Consider the following 17951-nt stretch of genomic DNA (forward strand, 5'->3'; position numbering starts at 1 on the left):
GGGGAGGGGTGGGGGCAACTCTGTCCCTCACCCCCACCCCAAAGCGAACTCAGGTACGGTCGGTAAGACCACCAGCCTGTATCTAAGCTCACAGTCCGGAACTCGAGGACCTCCGCCGCTTCTCATAGCAGAGGAAACTGAGGCTCGGAGCCGGGGCTTCCAGGCCCAAGGTCACACGGCGGGCGGTGGCCGGTGGCCGGCAGGGGGAGAGCGGCGGGCCTCCCGCCAGGAACTTTCCCGGATCCAGGAACTTTCCTGCCGGCAGCGGCCCCTGAGCCCGGCCTGCTCCACCACCCTGACGCCGGGGCCTAGCGCACCGCCCTTCAGGGCTCTCCCCTCCGGGCACCGGGGCCAACGTGGGTGATGCCCCACACTAAGGACCCTCGAGCCACCTCCCTGGAGCCTCCAGCGGCGAGCGGTTCCCAGGACCAAGAGGTCCGGCAGGAAATGCCACTCGCTTTGACTCCGCCCGCCTGGGCCCGCCGGGGGCGCCTGCTGGGAAGCTGACCGCGGACCGACCGGAGCCAGAGGCTCCCAGGGCACAGACCGCGCCGCCCCGCGTCACCGGGCGCGAAGCGCGCCTGCCCGCACTCACCAGGTAGTTCATCCTATCAAGCCGTATGGGGCTCCAGGCTCCCCGCGGGGGCGCACACCCAACTGCCCGTGCCGTGCGCCCAAAGGGCTGCCAGTGAACCACGGCCGGCCTGGCCCAGCTGCCTCGCCCACCACGCCAGTCGCCGCCGCCGCCCAGAGCCGGTCCCACCTCTCTACGCCCGCCAGCTGCCGCTGCCCAGCCGCGCTCCCGGCATGCCTGGCTACGCGCGCCCATTGGTCGCCGGAGCTTCCCATGCAAATGAGCCGCCGTCAGGGGACGCGGGTGGGCGCAGGCGCGAGGGCACGCGCCGGCCCAGTGGGACCGCAGCTTGCCCCCCAGGAGCTGGGCTGGGCCTGGGGCACAGCTCGTGCTAGGTGCGCCTGGCCTCCCTCGCCCGCAAGCGCGTGCGACCTCAGCCTCGGCACTTGGGAAGTCCGTTTACACTGCCTCCTCCCCCGGCGGCAGAGGTGCGGGCCCACCAATCCCAGGGCGCTCTTTCACACCCCGCCGTGCGTGTCCAGGGGCGGTCCGTCCGAGCTAGAGGCAGAGGGAGGAGGCGCGCCTAAGCCAGCAGAAAAACACGAAGGCGACGCAAGGACTGCAGCAAGCCAACCTAGAATAACGCAGAGGCTGCCAGCTGGGCGCGCTTTCCTCCAGCGAGTTCCCCTTGGCCGCTGCCCAACGCCAAATCCACCCTACCCCACCCCGCGAAGTAGGGGTCGCTCACCACCTCTCTCCTTTCCCTGGCTCCGGTTTTGGCCCCAGAACAGGACAGAGTTCTATTCCAAGACCCTTCTAGTATCCTCCATCAGTCAACACTGGGGCCACTTGGGTGGGCAGCACGTGAGCCCCCTGAGAATCAACTCTTGGGCATGGTCTAGAGAATGCATGCCAGCCCAAGCTGGGCCCTCGGGTCTCCTCAGCCCACCTGACGGCAACTGGGCCCAGGGTCCCCTCGCTGCAGGGCTTGGCTTTTCCCTCTCTGGGCTCCTTCTTGGTTGTGAAATGAAGAGTCTGGTCATGGGTCCCTGGAGGGCTTGTTAAGCCAGGTGACTTCCCGAATTCCGACCTCTACAGGAAAAACTGAGGGGGGTGGGTCCCTATAGCTGTCTTCCCTCAACACTCAGCATGGAGGTGGGGCAGGCAATGGATCGGAGACACTGTGATGCAGGATCCCTCTACGCCCTCCCCCAAACTGGTTACCTAGAAAACAGACCACATCCCCAGGGAGGAGGAGCCTGCTCACCAGGGCACACCACCTGGGGAAGGCAGGAAAACTGGGGCCCCAGCTACCCCCCTAGCCCTGATTCTGGTCCCTAGCTGGCCCCCCAGGTTTTGAAGGCGCACCTGGACCAGCGACTACCCATGGGCATTTGTCTGGACAGAGGGTAGCCCAGCAGGTCTCCAGGCCAAGGTTTCTGCAGGGATGGGCAGGGACGCAGGTCCTAGCTGGCCAGGGAGGGGGCGCAGAGTAAAGTGGAGCTGGCCGTGGGACTGCTGCTGTGGGCAGGCAAGCGGGGGAGGGGAAACAGTCTCAGGCAAAGGCATCTCAAAAATGTGCTCCTTTTCCACTTAAACTCCCGCCCTCCCCCAAGTCCATGCCTCCTAGAATGGCATTTCCGCTTTGGAAAGAAGGCCCCAGGGTCTGCGCCCCACTGTGTGTGTGTGGGGATTGTTGAACGTGCAGAGGAATGCTCCCAGAGGGTGGGGGAGGGGTGCTACTGGGCAGACCTTGGATGGGGCATCTGGTGGAAGGGCACCTCATTGGACCCCAAGGAACACTGACAGTGACCATGTGATCCTGCACCTGAAGCCCAGCACCGCATGGACGGGCCATTGTGCCCATTCCAAGCCAACAGCAGGCCTCACACAATTTGATGCCCAGTGTACTGACCTCTGCCCTATCCTGTCTCCCACTGAAGGTACAGAAGGGCCCCGCAGGCTGGGCTCAGGAGCCCCCCTGAGCACAGGCACTGCCGCACTTTCAGGACAAAGCTGGAAGGAACCAAGGCTCTGGACAGCAAAGGCGGCTGTTGCACTCACAACCCCAAGTGCACCCACAAACAGCTGAGCCCAGAATGGGGGGCTTACGAGAGCCCAGTACACACACACACACACACACGCACGCACGCACGCACGCACGCACGCGCGCTCAGCCACACTGAGGGGCAGTAAGGATTTGCTGCTTGCGTGGGAGGAGGGGGTCTGAGAGTGTTGCTGGTGGAGGGAGCCCAAACACCAACTCTCCTAGGACAGTCTGTAAGTCAAGTGAGGAGTGGCCTGAAGTGCAGTCACTAAACTCTAGAGCCTGGGGCAGCTATTTGTGCAGAGAACCTGGTCCCACGTGTTAGGGGGAGGAGCTGCTGTTTAGAGAGGATCCTAGGTGGGAGAAGAGCTTGGGCAGTAGGTCCTGCCGGGGCTTTCCAGGGTACCACCCTTCAGTACAGAGCCGCTATGCAAAAGAACCACCCAACTTTCATCACAGCAAAATCGGGGTGGGGGGGGCAAAGGCTTAACCTAAACGCACAACCCTGAGGGAACAGTAGACGTTCTGTGGAACACTGCAGGAAAATGGTCCCGGACAAGGATTGAGAAAATGCAGGGCAGACCTCGGAGACCTGTGGCCTGGGGAGGGTGGGCTGGGGGCTGGGCGGGACAGCTGATGGCAGGCTGGGAGAGGATTTCCTGTGGCCAGAGGCGAGTGCTGCCAGCTCCAGAGCAGGAGGAGAGCCGGTGGGAAGATCAGTGCCAGGCTGGGAGGGAGCTTCAGCATGCTCCTCAGAGGGGCAGCTCAGAGTGTGGGGACGCTTGTAGAAGGGCCCAGAGAGGTGGGCCCACAAAGGCTGGGCTCCTCACTGCTGCCCTGGGGTGCAGGACTGGACCAGCAGGACCTAGAGGCTCCTAGCCTAGGTCACACAACCCGGAAACAGTAGAGCGAGCACAAAGGCATACCCCACCGGGGCTGTAGCCCACAGCAGCGAGCCTGTGCACTTTGGGGAGGGGGGTTCCTGACCCATCTGTACCCACTCCCAAAGGTTGGAGTGACCTTGGCGGCACTCATTTGTTCACCACAGGGGTGACCGTGGGAAGAGGGAGGACCCTGGAGCCAAGTGCCCTCCCCCACCTCAGTGAGACCCAGCCCTCAGGACCTAGAAGCCACACCCAGACCCCCTGCCCCACTCCTCACAGGTGGAAGGAGAGACCCAGGGAGGGCAGGGCTGAGGGGCTGGGCAGGGCTTCAGGCTCTCTCCGGGAACTGTACCTGGAAAGGGCAGAGTAACTCTCCAAATTATTTTCATTGCTTTTCTAGTTTTAAAATGAAAGCGCAGAGAGGCACCAGGGGTGCAGCCGGGCCCTCTCAGAGCCCCAGCTGGCAGGCAGTCCATCCTCTTATGTGGGTGAAAGGGGGTGTCTACTGACCACTGCCTTCAGCAGCTGTACCTTGACAACTGCCCCACACCACAGCAACCCTGCAGACAGACAGACACAGGCTGGCAGAAGGGGGTACGGAGGCTGTCCTGGCTAGAGAAGCCTGGGATGGGGAGGGGCAAGGGGCGCTGCCACTGGAGAGAAGGTTCAGCTGCTGGTGGCCAGCTACGTGTGACGTGTTCACACAGGCAGGGACAAGGGTGTGGTCAGGCGGCCTCCTCAGCCTGGCCATCTGCTCTTGTCTCTCCCCATGGCAACCAGCCCAGCACATCAGGACAGTCAGGGGCGTGGCTTCACATGCCATCTGCTCCCACCCCTGACCTGCTTCTGCAGAGGACACAGGTGACCGCACCCACAGGACACAGAGGAGCACAGCAGGACTGCCATCACAAGGGGGAAGGGTGGTTTGGCAGCAGGCCAGGGGCCAAGGAGTCACAAGAGGCCCTGATAAAGTGGGGCGGGAGCTGGAAGGAGAGGTACAGAGAAGGCTGGGCCACAGCAGCTGCTCCTCGACCTCCTGGGACCTTCTAAAGAGCGGCGTGGGCCAGGCATCATCGGGCATCCACCTGAGCCTACTCTGGGCCTGGTCTGCCCAGCTTTAGCCTCTTGGGACAGGAGTGGACACATCTCACATTTCCACTAGCCTGCAACCCTCCCTGAACCACTCAGAACCTCCGCTGGTTAAATGTCTCCTGTCTGGGGAAAAGAACAGTGACGGAAGTCCAAATACATGTGAACAAAATGAGTCCAATGAACTGATGGATCACATAAGCATCAGTCTCTACAACCCTGAGCCCAGAGCAACTAGATGGTACCCAACTACCACTGCCAATCGCTCACCTTAGACCAGTGGCTCTCAACCTTCCTCAGGCCGCGACCCTTTCATGCAGTTCCTCATGGGGTGGGGACCCCCAACCATACAATTATTTTTTTCTCCTCTTTTCTTTTTTTACATTTTATTAGGGACTCATACAACTCTTATCACAATCCATACATATACATACATCAATTGTATAAAGCACATCCATACATTCCCTGCCCCAATCATTCTCAAAGCATTTGCTCTCCACCCATACAATTATTTTCATTGCTATTTCATCACTGTCATTTTGCTACTGTTATGAATCAGGCCACTCCTATAAAAGGGTCTTTCAACCCCCAAAGGGGTTGCGACCCCAAGTTGAGAACCGCTGCTTTAGAAGGTCCTGCAGAGACTGGGAAGGCACCCTGGTAGCACTGTTGGGTAAATTTTGGACTTCGAGCCCCAAGGTACGTGGTTTTAACCCTCCAGCAGAAAGATGAGACTGGCCGTTCCTGTAAATCCTCACAGGCCTCAAAGCCTCAAAGGTTGGCTATAAATGAGTTGACTTGATGGCAGCGGGTTTCCAGTTGTTTTGGACAGAGTGGGAGAAAGATGGGGAACAAACCCCCAAGTTCTAAAAGACAAGACACGGCATACTGGTCAGAACGGGACGGGTGGACTCCTCAGTCACCAGCAGGTCTGGAAATGAACTTGGGTGCGTCAGAAAGAGGGCAGCGTTTGTCAAGGACAAAGTGCAGAGCGCTAGTAAAGGCAAGGAAAGCAGGAAGTCTGAGGAGGAAGTGAATAGTCTGAAAAACACATAACTACCACGGATCCCCATCCTTCCCGAGGGCACAGGGAACCCCAGTGCCTCCCTCTCCCACACCACCACCCAGCTTAGGCACACACTTGGCTCAGGGCACAGGCATCAACATGCACCCAAGGCTGGCACCATGCCCAGGAGCACCCCCAGTGAGCCTACTGCCCCCACAGACCCCTCCCTGCTCCCTTCACCCCAGGCACCCCCCCAGGAAGACCAAATCTCTTCTGAGGCACTTCTGTTGCCGCCCTCCACACCACCCGCCTCTCCCCAACTTCCCAGCCAGTCCTGTGCACTAATGACGGGACAGGCTCTCAGTGGGATGTGGACCACAACCCTGTGCCTCCATGCAAACTCCTCCCCGGTATGTGGGGCTGGGAGAAAACACACACACACACAACCCTGTGCCTCCATGCAAACTCCTCCCCAGTATGTGGGGCTGGGAGAAAACACACACACACACACACACACAACCCTGTGCCTCCATGCAAACTACTCCCCGGTATGTGGGGCTGGGAGAAAACACACACACACACAACCCTGTGCCTCCATGCAAACTCCTCCCCGGTATGTGGGGCTGGGAGAAAACACACACACACACACACACACATACACACACACACACACAACCCTGTGCCTCCATGCAAACTCCTCCCCGGTATGTGGGGCTGGGAGAAAACACACACACACACACACATACACACATACACACACACACACACAACCCTGTGCCTCCATGCAAACTCCTCCCCGGTATGTGGGGCTGGGAGAAAACACACACACACACACACACACACACAACCCTGTGCCTCCATGCAAACTCCTCCCCGGTATGTGGGGCTGGGAGAAAACACACACACACACACACACACACACACACGGCATCTGTGGCTATAAGGAGCTTCCAGGGAGCAAGACGCTGCCATAGGAACAGGGCCATGGGGAGGGCTCTTTCCTCTAAGGCAGCGGTTCTCAACCTGTGGGCCATGACCCCTTTGGGGGGCCAAACAACCTTTTCACAGGGGTCACCTACGACCATTGGAAAACACATATTTCCGATGGCCTTAGGAACCGAGACACCACTCCTCTGTCTCCAGGCGGATCCGTCTACATGCAGATACACCCACATAGGAAGACTGGTACCCATGCTATACCATGCTCCAAGACAAAATATCACTGATTTGTCATTAGAAAGAAATATTCCACAATATGTAATTACATATAGCTTTGTGACTAAACACTATGCTTTATGTTCAATTTGTAACAATGAAAATACATCCTGCATATCAGATATTTACATGACAATTCGTAACAGTAGCAAAATGACAGTGGTGAATTAGCAACGAAAATAATTTGATGGTTGGGGGTCCCCACCACATGAGGACCTGCATGAAAGGCCTGCACCATGAGGAAGGTTGAGAACCACTGCCCTAAGGGCTTGGGGAGGCTTTTCGATGTGAGCAGATGTGTGTGTAGTTTCTACAAGCTCATTAAGTGGGAGAAAGGGCTTGTAACAAACACACAGGTGGGCCAGCTACGTGGGCATGAAGAGCCAAGGGGCCAGGGAGGAAGTGGAGCGGGGCTCTCACAGGTACCATCACCCCATACCCATGAGTGATGGGCTTCCACCTCTGGCAGCGGCTGCCATCCCACTATACACGGGGCTCAGGGTTCCCAGAGTTAAAGCTGGAGCAGCAGCAATCTACTGGGGCTGGGGAGGCGGGGGGGGGGGGGGGGGGGAGGTGAACAAATTACAGAGGTCTGCCCAGCTGGGAGGAGCAGCAGTTAGGGGAGACCTCCACTCCCAGGCCAGGCTCAACCCCTGGGGAAGACTGGGGGAAATACAGATGACCCAAAACCAATGCCGTCGAACCTCACAGGTAACCTGGGAGGTGGAAATTCCAATCCTAGGGCACCTGTGCCTCTTTCCAGACCCAGATGCCTTAGGGCATGCCTCAAGCCACACCAAGACTGACTTTTGGTCTGAAAGAACCCAGGAATCAGGGCTTGACGACCCAGAGACCCAGACCCGCATGGCCCACAAAGCCAGGGCCCAGAAAAAATGCCCCGCAGCCTGGCGACTACAAAAGAGCAGACTAGGGTATATGCAACCTGGATGGATATCTCGAGCCCATTATACTGAGCAAATGAAGCCAAATTCTAAAGGACACTACTCTAGGGACATTTATATCCGTGTAAACCTTCACATGCAGCCAATCCTAAACCCAAACCAAACCACTGCCACTGAGTCCCTGCTGACTCACTGCGACCCCTCTTGGACAGGGTGGAACTTCCCCTGTGAGTTTCTGAGACTACAGCTCTTTCCCAGAGTAGAAATCCCAGTCCGTCTCCTGAGGAGCCGCTGGTTGTTTAGAACCGCAGACCTCCCAGTTAGCAGCCCAACTCATGACCACTAAATCAGGGTGACAGAAATTTGTGAAATAATACCCTGTGGGACTCTGAACTTCCAGTCCCGGTGGGAGGCGGACCCTGTTTACCTTCCCTGTGTGTGTGTGTGTGTGGAGGTGGGAAAGGGGAGGAGACTGACTGGAAGGGCCACTAAAGAACTTTCTAGACATGTAAAAAGGTTCACATCTTGGTTTGATGATTATATGTAAGTAAAAACTCAAGCAGCAGCACACTTAACATGTGTCCATTTCACTATGGGTCAAATCTATCTCACGCAAAATCTCTCGGCTGGCAAAACCAGCCCAGAGGGGGCCATCACACGGCATCTTGGAACCCTGCCGCAGGTACTCCCATCCTACCCTCAACTTGCTGGCCCTGACCAGGAGTTTCATCAGCAAGTCTACGTAGCTAAGGTTTCCAGAATGATTTTTTTCTCCTTCTTCCTAAACTACATAATTCTTAGTCTTTTGATGATCCTAGACTATTTGTACCTTCAAAGCTCTCCTGGAGCTTGGCAGGGTTCAACTCATTGATTCATTACAAATCCCTGCCCCATCGCACACCCCAGGCTTGGAGCAGAGCTTAGCTGTGGTGCGACGGCAGCTTGTGACTGTTTCCATGCCACAGTCGGCCTCCATCTTCACCTTTACCAAGGTCCCCCAGTAGCCCCAGCTCTTTTCCTGGAAAAGAGGGAGATGATGCCCTGGCACACGGTGGGCGAGAGCAAAGCAGATCAACCACGGGCTGCCTGGATGCTGCTGTCCAGAGACTGAGCCATGGGCTCAGAAGCAGCTGACCAGGCCAATGACTGACCACACATGGGCTCACCCTCACAGACCGGCCTGCTCCCGCTGGACCCCACTGCTGCTGACACCTGAGGACCCACCAGCACCAGGCCCATGGGGCTCCCCACCTGCCACTCAAAGCTCCACTTCGGGAGTGCTCAGGGCGGCAGGGATCCACCTGGCTTAGAGTGCAGTGGGTCAGCTTGTGACTGACCCCACTGGGGGCCACTCTGTCCTCAGGATGAAAACAAGGACACCTGGGAGGAAGTCAGGGCTGACTCATCCCTAAGGACTCAGTGGGAGGGGAACAGGGGGTAGTGGGTTAAGCATTGGGCTGCTAACTACAGGGTCAGCAGTATAAACCTTCGAGCCACTCCACCAGAGGAAGAAGAGGCTGTCTGCTCCCATAAAGATTTACAGTCTCTGAACCCTAGGGAACAATTCTGCTCCATGCTAAGTAAGGTGACTTAGAGTCCCAATCAACCACAAAGAGAAGGCCAGAGGGTGGGCTGGAGAGTCTCTTGGGGACGGGCCTGGTTTCCAGAGCCAATTGTGCAGGAGTCAGGAGCAGGCCCTGAGTAGCCCAGCCGTCAACTGGAAGAGGACGGCAGGCATATTCACAATGCAGAGTTAACCAGGAAGAGGAGCAGTAACAACAGATGCTGTGACTTAGCAGTCTGGTACTAAGAGCATCAAGTGGTCCTCACCAAACCCTCACAAACCCCATGGCCAGGGCCGTGATGTTCCACCACCCTCGGGGGGAAATGGAAGCTCAGGGGTTCCCCTTGCGTCTACCTGAGCCTGCGGAGAACTTGTTCCTGGCCCACCAAGCGCCTTCTGGTTCTGGAACAGTCCCCCCACTTCTCCTTCCAACTTGGCCTCCAGGCGGTGCCGATCCCACACTCAGCCTGGGTAGGGGCTCACAGTGCCACACCCTCTGCAGACAGCAGGGATGAGCAGAGAAGCCATAGTCATGGGCCCTGCAAAGTCTGGAGCCGGACAACCATCACTCACCAAACGAGGCCACCCATCAACGTCAAGCCATACCCAAGGACCCCAGGGGCTGCTCAGGAGCAGTGCACGCAGGCTGAGTCCTGGAGGGGGTACAGAAGTGGTCTGGGGGAGGGGTCCACAGGTCTGAGAGCATTTCCGGCAGAAGGACCAACACAAACAATGGTCCTGTAGCAGGAGTGGGCGTGCCAGAGACCTCTGCCCATGGATCTATGCAGGAGCCGGACTTTGGACTTGGACACTACCTAGTCCCTAGCCACCTCCCAAGCCCATTCTGCCAGGCCCCAGATGCCTACTGCCAGGCTCCCACACCAATCCTGCTGCTCCCAGCACTGGCTGGCACACAGCCAGGCCCAGATCTGCTCCAGGGGTCACCAGCAGACTGTGAAACAGCAGGTCCAGCAGGGTGCCCCAGCGGCCACCACTGTTGCCACACAGCCCTGGGCCACAGGGAGCCTGGACCTCTGGCTCAGCTCAAAAGACAGCAGTCCCCACAATTAGAGAGGCCACGTGGCGTGATGACAGTCACTTTCTGCCTTTGGACTCTGCCAGACTTGGTTCCCACCCTGGGTTTGCCTCTACTGGGCAGTACCACAAGGGCCACACACACGCCCCTCCCAGAGCACAGTGCTGCCACAGACAGGGGACAGGAGTCTGCAGGCTGGTCTTGTGCCAGCTAGGACCGGGGGAAGGCAGATGTCACTGCTCCCAGCTGGGGCAAGGAGCCAGGGGACCCTGTGTGCCTGGCTTTCTCTGAGCCCCAGGTCCTGCTTGGCTAAGACCACTGGTGTCTAGGGTGCCCTCATCCACTAACAATTAGCCTGGCCCAGCAGGCCCCTTCTCTCCAGGACATTCAGTCACCCAGTCTCCTTCCCGGTCACTTCTGGGGGGCCACCCCACTGCATCAGCCCATCCAGGGAGACGGCCCAAATGAACAGACATGCCTGGAACCCTCCACAGCCCGTCACCCAGCCCATGCATGAGGTCTCTACAACCCTTCACGACCCGCTCCCGTGGCCCACCACCACAGACACAAGCCAAGCCCACCCCCCCTCCCAGGCCACACTGGGGGTGGCAGTAAAATCCTGAAACCCTTGCTGAGGCTGGGGGGGGGGGGGAACCTGAGCCGCTGGCTTCCACAACAGTGCCACTTGGCTGCAGTCACATCCAGACTCTTGACCTCTTTTGTTACAGATCAGGCCACTTAGGCACAGCGCTGGTTAGGGATCCTGGTATCCACCCAGGCTCCCCTTTCTGCAGTGTCTACGAACCAATGCAAAACCAAATGCAGACACCTCCCCTTCCCCAAAGAGGGGTCAGTCCAGGCCTGCTCCCCTCCTGTCTCTTCATCTCCCACGATCTCCCATGCTCCCTCTGCCCGGAGCCTAGGCCTCTGGCAGGCCAGCCAGCACCTACAGGGGCAGGGTGGTCCCCAGAGTCTCTGAGGAGAGCAGAGCCAAGGAGGAGGACTTGGCAGGCGAGCTCAGCCCTCTTTCTAAAGATGAGGCAATTACGCTCTGCACCAGAAGAGACTGGGGGGGGGGGGGGGTTGTCACATTGGTGCAGTCTAGAAGCCCTAATTTTTCCATCTGTAATTTTGCATTACGGCTCCTGGAGGCGGGCAGAGCTGGGATCTTTAATTCCATAATAACAATGCTTTGCACTTACAGGGCGCTCGCATCCAATCAGCACCACACACTCTCCGCTGCTTAATTAAAAGGCCGACCTGCCCCAGCCAGGAGGCCTCAACTAACTGCTCCTCCCGAGGTGGGGGCCCCAGGTGGGGGGCAGTCTCAGGACCGAGGCCAGCGGGCGACGAGGAGCGCTGCCCCCACGGCCCCCTTCCTGCCGGGGAGAAAAACACCAACACAAACCTAACCCCGCAGAGAAACAATGGCTGGCGGCCCCCGTCCCGCGAGCGACCCGTGGCGGGGAGCCCCCACGAGCGGGGTACCGGGCGTCTCCCCTCACCTCATCGGCCCGCCTGCAAAGCGAGCTGGGGACCCGCACCTGAGACCAGGTCACAGGGGGTCACCGAGATCACTCGCCACCCGCGGGGCAGGACACCTGGCTGCCCACAGAGCTATGGGTCAGCAGGGGACCCGAGCCGGCCACCCGGGTCCCCGAAAGGAGAGCCCACGGCCGGTAGGGCGTAGGGAGACCGGGCTCCGCGGCCGGAGGAAAAGTTCCCGGGAAAGTGGGCGCAGCGGTCGTTCCGGGGGTCCGCACGAAGCCTGCCCCCCCTCCCCCGGCCAAGCCGTCGGGCGGCGGGGGTTCCGGGGAAAGGCCTGGCCGTCCCGGTGGGGTCCCCCGGACCCGCACGGCGCTGTCCGGGGGAGAGGCAGGCTTCCGGAGGGCGGACGGACGCTGCTCGTCCGTCCCGGGGGGGCGGGGGGGAGGGTACTCGAGGGGCAGCACCGACCAGCCCGCCCCGGTCCTGCTGCTGGGAGAGGGGCAGGCGGACGCAAAGCGGGCAGCGGGGTTGGGGCCCCACGGCCGCCGGAGCCCTGGCGTCGGGCCTGCGGCGGGAGGCCGGTGGGAGGCCGGGGGCGGGCGGCGGGGGCCCGGGCGCGGTCCCGGAGGGCGGCGGGCGGTACTCACCGGCACGGACATCTTGGCCGCTTCCGCGGCGCCCGGGCGGACGGCGGCCCGGCAGGCTGGGGACTTGGTGGGCCCGCTGGCTCAGACCCCGCGCGGGGTCGCGGGCTCTCGGGGCTCCCCGCGGGCTCCTGCGCGCTCCCGGGCGCCGGACCGTCCGGCCGCGCCAGCCGCGCCGCGCATGCGCCGCCGCCCCGCCCCTCCCCCTCCGTCTGCCAAGCCGCTGACGCGTTAAAGGCGAGGACCCCGACCCCCGAGTTTTCTGTCGGCCCAACGCAACGTGGAGGCGCCTGAGTCTGCGCACCTTCCTCACCTGGGCCGTGTCCTACTGTCCGGTTCGCTCACCTGGTTCTGGAGGCCAGAACCACCACTCCTCACATTGCATCCCCGGGTGCTGTGGTTCCCCAAGACCCTCGTCCCTGCGCCCTGTGTGCCCAAGGGGGTGTGTGGCCGGCCAGCTGCAGGCATCCTGAGGTCAGTGGGCCTGAGGCCATCCCCCACTTCACCCCACAACTAAAGAGGGCCCCACAGACCCTGCGGGCAGCCCTTAAGGGCGCTGCCTAGGGAATAGGGGGTACCCCTTCTGTACTCCTTTCTGCTCCCACCACCCACCCTAGGGAGCTGGTTTGACTCTCCACAACCCCCTGTCTACAGGTAGCACCCACCCACCCCTGCTCCCCCAGCCATGCCAGCCCTGTCCCCCAGATCCTCTAGAAGGATCTGAGCCGTCCCTGTCAGGTGAAGCACCCCCAATTGCTTCAGCTCTCAGTGGCCAAGCAGGTAGGTCCCTGCAGACTGTACCCACCAGGCATCTGTGCATCTGTTTCCCCTGCCCAGTGGTCAGCCAGACTTTGCTGGAGGAGAAGACAGACTTTGGTCTTGCAACTGCTCGAGGCAAATCCATCTGGTCAACCCAACAGCAGCCTGACCCCCACCTGCCCTCCTGAGCAGCCTGCTGAGGCCCAGCAAGACCTAATCCTGGAAATGGCCACTGCTGCCCAGTGCTGGCCTTAGGCTGAAGGCCCAAGCAGTGTCCAGGTCAGGACTGCTACCCACCACCTGGGGAGGAAAAACAGATGTTCCACAGCCCGCACCACAGCTCATGAGGATTTGGAGGTGTGTAGGGAGTGCCAGCTCCCTAGGAACCCCATTTATGGAGGTGGTGACCCACGGGCTCGGGGGACAGCAGTTCTGTCCACTAGGTGCAACCAGGTGCGTGGTGCCAGCAGGCCATGATGGTTGAATGGAGGAAACAGAGGCAGGCACAGAGCTGCCCCCAACCTCACCCCCATGATGAATGCACCAGCCCAGAGGCTTCAGTGACTTTCCTGTGTGTGGGGGACAGGAGGCGAGCCTGAGAGGGGGACACTGAAGCCAGTCCTTGGTCTGGTTCTGGGGCTGAGCAGAGTTGCCTTCCGCTGGACTCGGGGTTCCCGACTGTGCACCTCAGTGGCCCCAGTCCCAGTCCTCAGCAAGATGTGTCAGGGGCAGGCAGGGCTACAGCCAGCAGAAGGGAGTCTGGGCCCGACAGCTGCCACCTTTTCAAAGGCGCTCTCTGTGTGTGTTTGGCTCACAGCCCTGCCCGTGCCCACCCGCCCACATCCAGCTGGCACTGGTGCTCCTGAGCTGAGGGCAGCATCTCAGCCTGGCACCCGGGCTCCCGGCCACATGTACCACTGTCTCCACAGAGCGCCACTGTGGCACCCACAGAGCCTTCCTCTGCAGCGTCCACCTTCAAGCTCCCTTTCCTCCCCCAGGGTGGCGGGGAGACCCCCTTCAAAGATATCTCTGGGTAAAGGGATTTAGAACTCTGAGGGGTTCCGCTTAGGCCATGGCCTCAAATCCTGTAGTCTTTGCCTCAGACAACCCCCCACAGGCGGCTGCCCCTCCCCCACCCCAGGGAGGCTAACATTAACTCAGCTCTTAGTTTAGGGCCAGAGCCCTGCAGACTCAGAGGCAGGGATCCAGCATCTGAGGGTTGGGGGGGTGAGGGGACCAGCAGAGGCCCATCAGGAACCTGAGAGCCCTGCATTGACCCGACAACAGCGGTTCTCGACCTGTGGGTCATGACCCCTCTGAGGGTCGAGTGATCCTTTCACAGGGGTCGCCCAATTCATAACAGGAGCTAAATGACAGTTCTGAAATAGCAACGAAAATAATGTTCTGGTTGGGGGGGCAGAACAACCTGAGGCACTGTATGAAAGGGTTGTGGCATTAAGAAGGTGGAGAACCACTGCCCTACAAAGTGTCTCTCCCATGTACCCCAAAGGGAGAGGCTGAGTCACTCAGTTCCCCAGAGGGGTCCTCAAGGCCACAACCAACAGGAGGGCTGCCTGAGCAGGTGCCAGCACCCTGAGAGGATGCTGAGATCTGACCAGGACCCTCCCATCAGCAGGGGCTCCCTTAGAACCCCTGGGGCCAGGGCTGGTGTAGCTCCTGGTGCTGGGAGTTTGGACAAGGCCACCGAGCAAGCAGGGGCAGAGTTGAGCTGCTCATACTGCCAGCTGCCCTGCAGCATCTAGGACAGTGGTTCCCCAGGTGGGCAATACCACATACCGAGGGCCCCAGGGATGATTCAGCAGAATTGAAAAAGGATTATAGACAACAGTGCAAAAGTTCTTCATTGTCCCCCAAATGTGAATGCAATGTGTGGAGTAGGGAACCAGTGGAGAGGTCTGAGGGGTTGGCCCAATCCCAACTACTATGTGGACACCTGCCCCTCCCCCCAGAAGAATTTCTTTCAAAGGACAGCACTGAATCTGCAGCTCCGGGAGAGGAACATAGCTGATCAGAGCACACTGGAGCAGATGAAGGGGGAGGAGGAGGGGAGAGGAGGAGAGTGGAGCACAGCCCGGCCCAGGAGGCCTTTAAGGACGATGTTCCCGCTCAGAGCAGCCAGTCCACAGATAGGACCACATGGCCGGCCCCACAGACACGACGTCCCTCACTGATCCATTGCCCTATAAGGGACAACACCGGAGACACTGTGGGAATTGCGCCCGATCTGGTCCCGCCACACCAAGGCAAAACACTAAAGGGGTGCAACAGAATAGCAAGGGGATGGAACGATGAGGTCCCCAGGGAATGCTGAAGGTGGACTTTGGGGCCAGGGCATGGTGCCCCAACAGACTGGACTGGAAAACACTCCTAAAGGCCAACAAACAGTCCTTGAACTAACTACAAGCTTTTCTTTCTTGTTGTGTTTTGTTTTGTCTTTTGTTATTGGTTTGTTGTATTTTGTTACTTGGTTTTGCTCTGTCTTATTTTTGTGAATGTTACTATCTCCGCAGGTCTGTCTAAGATAGGCTGGATGAACAATCTGGAGGAGAAAACAATGGGACCGACAGTTCCAGGGGGACATGGGAGAGGGAGAGGTGGGGGGAAAGGTAGTGGTGTTAATAAACCCAGGGACAAGGAAACAAGTGATCCAAATTGGTGGTGAGAAGGGTGTAAGAGGGCTGGTAGAGCGTGATCAAGGCTACTGAAACCCCAATGAAGACTGAGCATGATAGTGGGACAAGAGGAAAGTCAAAGGAAATAGAGGAAAGAGCTAGGAGGCAAAGGGCATTTATAGAGGGCTAAATAAAGGCATGGACATATGTAAATATATTTATATATGAGGATGGGGAAATATTTATAAGTTTAGTATTAAGGTAGCAGAAGGACATTGGGCCTCCACTCAAGTACACCCTCAATGCAAGAATACTTTCTTCCATTAAACTGGCATTCTATGATGCTCACCTTCCTGACACAATCGCTGAAGACAAAACAGGTGAATAAGCAAATGTAGTGAAAAAAGTTGATGGTGCCCAGCTATCAAAAGATATAGTATCTGGGGTCTTAAAGGCTTGAAGGTAAACAAGTGACCATCTAGCTCAGAAGCAACAAAGCCTACATGGAAGAAGCACACCAGCCTGTGTGATCACCAGGTGCCGAAGGGATCCGTTATCAGACATCAAAGAACAAAAATCATATCATTGTGTGCTCATATTGCTCTTACGATCACTGAAGACAAACGGGTGCATAAGCAAATATGGCGAAGAAAGCTGATGGTGACCGGCTATCAAAAGATAGTGTCTGGGTGTGTTAAAGGCTTGAAGGTAAACAAGCGGCCATCTAGCTCAGAAGCAACAAAGCCTACATGGAAGAAGCACACCAGCCTATGTGATCACGAGGTGTCGAAGGGATCAGGGATCAGGCATCATCAGAACAAAAAATCCTATCATTTTGAATGGCGGGGGGGGGAGAGTGCTGGCCACATGGCGGTTAAGTGTTGGGCTGCTAACTCAAAGGTCAGCGGTTTGAATCTACCAGCCTGAAAAACAATTGGCAGCCTCAGAAACCCTGTGAGGCAGTTCTCCTCCGTCCCACAGGGGCACGGTGAGTCAGAGTCAACTGGAAATCAACAACTGGTTATTAGCTAAAGTCTACATTTTATTCAAATTCCCTAAGCTTTTACCTTAAAACCTCCGTTGCCCACCCCCTACCCCCCACACCTCCTCTGATTGCAGGATCCCATCCAAGATGCTGTGGTTAGCTGCCACCCAAGCTGCTGGTACTCCTGACGGCCTTCAGTGTTTTTAACAGAAGGCCAAGTTGCCCATACCTCAGCCGCCTTCACTGCTGCTCTGTCCAAGTCTCTGGTAGCTGTTGCTTAAGCCCATCTCACCGAGGGCCCCCTCATTCTCACTGACCCCACTTTACCGAAGGGAGACCGATCTTTTCTGATGACAAAGTCAAACGCAGTGAACTGAGAGGTCCCCTTCACCTCACGTCCGTGGAGCACCCTGGTTGTACTTGTAAAGCTTGTGGGTTTGTCCTTCTGGCTGCCCGTGGTGTGTGCAGACAGCACCACTTTCATTTTCCGTGACTCGACCTCCCTGTTTCAGGCTATTGAGAAAGCCATGGGTTGGGTGGGAGACACACCTAACTCGCCAAAGTGAGTACCTGGCTCTGCTCTCTAAGAGGTCTTTTGGAAGCAGATCTGCTCAGTAGGTCAATGGATTCCTTTTTTGCAAACTGTGCTGAATACGTGTTATTTGAAAACATGCCATCTCAACAGTCCTCGCAGGGACAGTTGGGGGCTGGCACATTCACCGCGTTGTTGAACCACTACCATGAGCCTGTCCTGGGTGTTCCCATCACTGCACAGGAGCTCAGTATCTGGCTTTGTGGCTAGTGCTCCCGGGCGGAATGAAATAATCCACACAATTGATGAAACCCAAGCCCACTGCCATCAAGTCATTCCAACTCACAGCGACCTTACATAAGGTTTCTGAGGCTGTAGGTCTTTACTGGGGCAGACAGCCTCATCATTTCTCTCTCGGAGTGGCCCGTGGGTTCATACCACCAACTTTGATTAGCAGTCCAAGTTCTAGACCACAGTGCCAACTACAGTCTGAGGAACCTAATTTGCTTTTAGGAGGCTGACCCCAGATACTCAGTGTCATTCTCAAACGTGACATGATACTGTCAAGTCCACACTATCGCCATAACCTGTCA

The 17951-nt window shown here is 58.0% G+C and overlaps 1 protein-coding gene across 2 annotated transcripts in view; it reads right to left on the reverse strand.

The window, feature by feature from the left end:
• Positions 1-12604, reverse strand: part of BCAR1 (BCAR1 scaffold protein, Cas family member) — a 31757-nt gene extending 19153 nt beyond the window's left edge. Inside the window, exon 1 of one of the 2 annotated variants that reach the window (XM_075536285.1) lies at positions 12453-12604. In XM_075536285.1, coding sequence (XP_075392400.1) covers positions 12453-12464 — 12 coding nt within the window. In that variant the 5' untranslated portion in view covers positions 12465-12604. Of the gene's footprint in view, positions 1-595; positions 961-12452 lie in introns of those variants that run through there. The other variant, XM_075536283.1, reaches the window with a different exon arrangement.
• Positions 12605-17951: the final 5347 nt, after the last annotated feature.

The sequence above is a fragment of the Tenrec ecaudatus genome, chromosome 18 (assembly GCF_050624435.1).
Source record: "Tenrec ecaudatus isolate mTenEca1 chromosome 18, mTenEca1.hap1, whole genome shotgun sequence".
Lineage (NCBI taxonomy): Eukaryota > Metazoa > Chordata > Mammalia > Afrosoricida > Tenrecidae > Tenrec > Tenrec ecaudatus.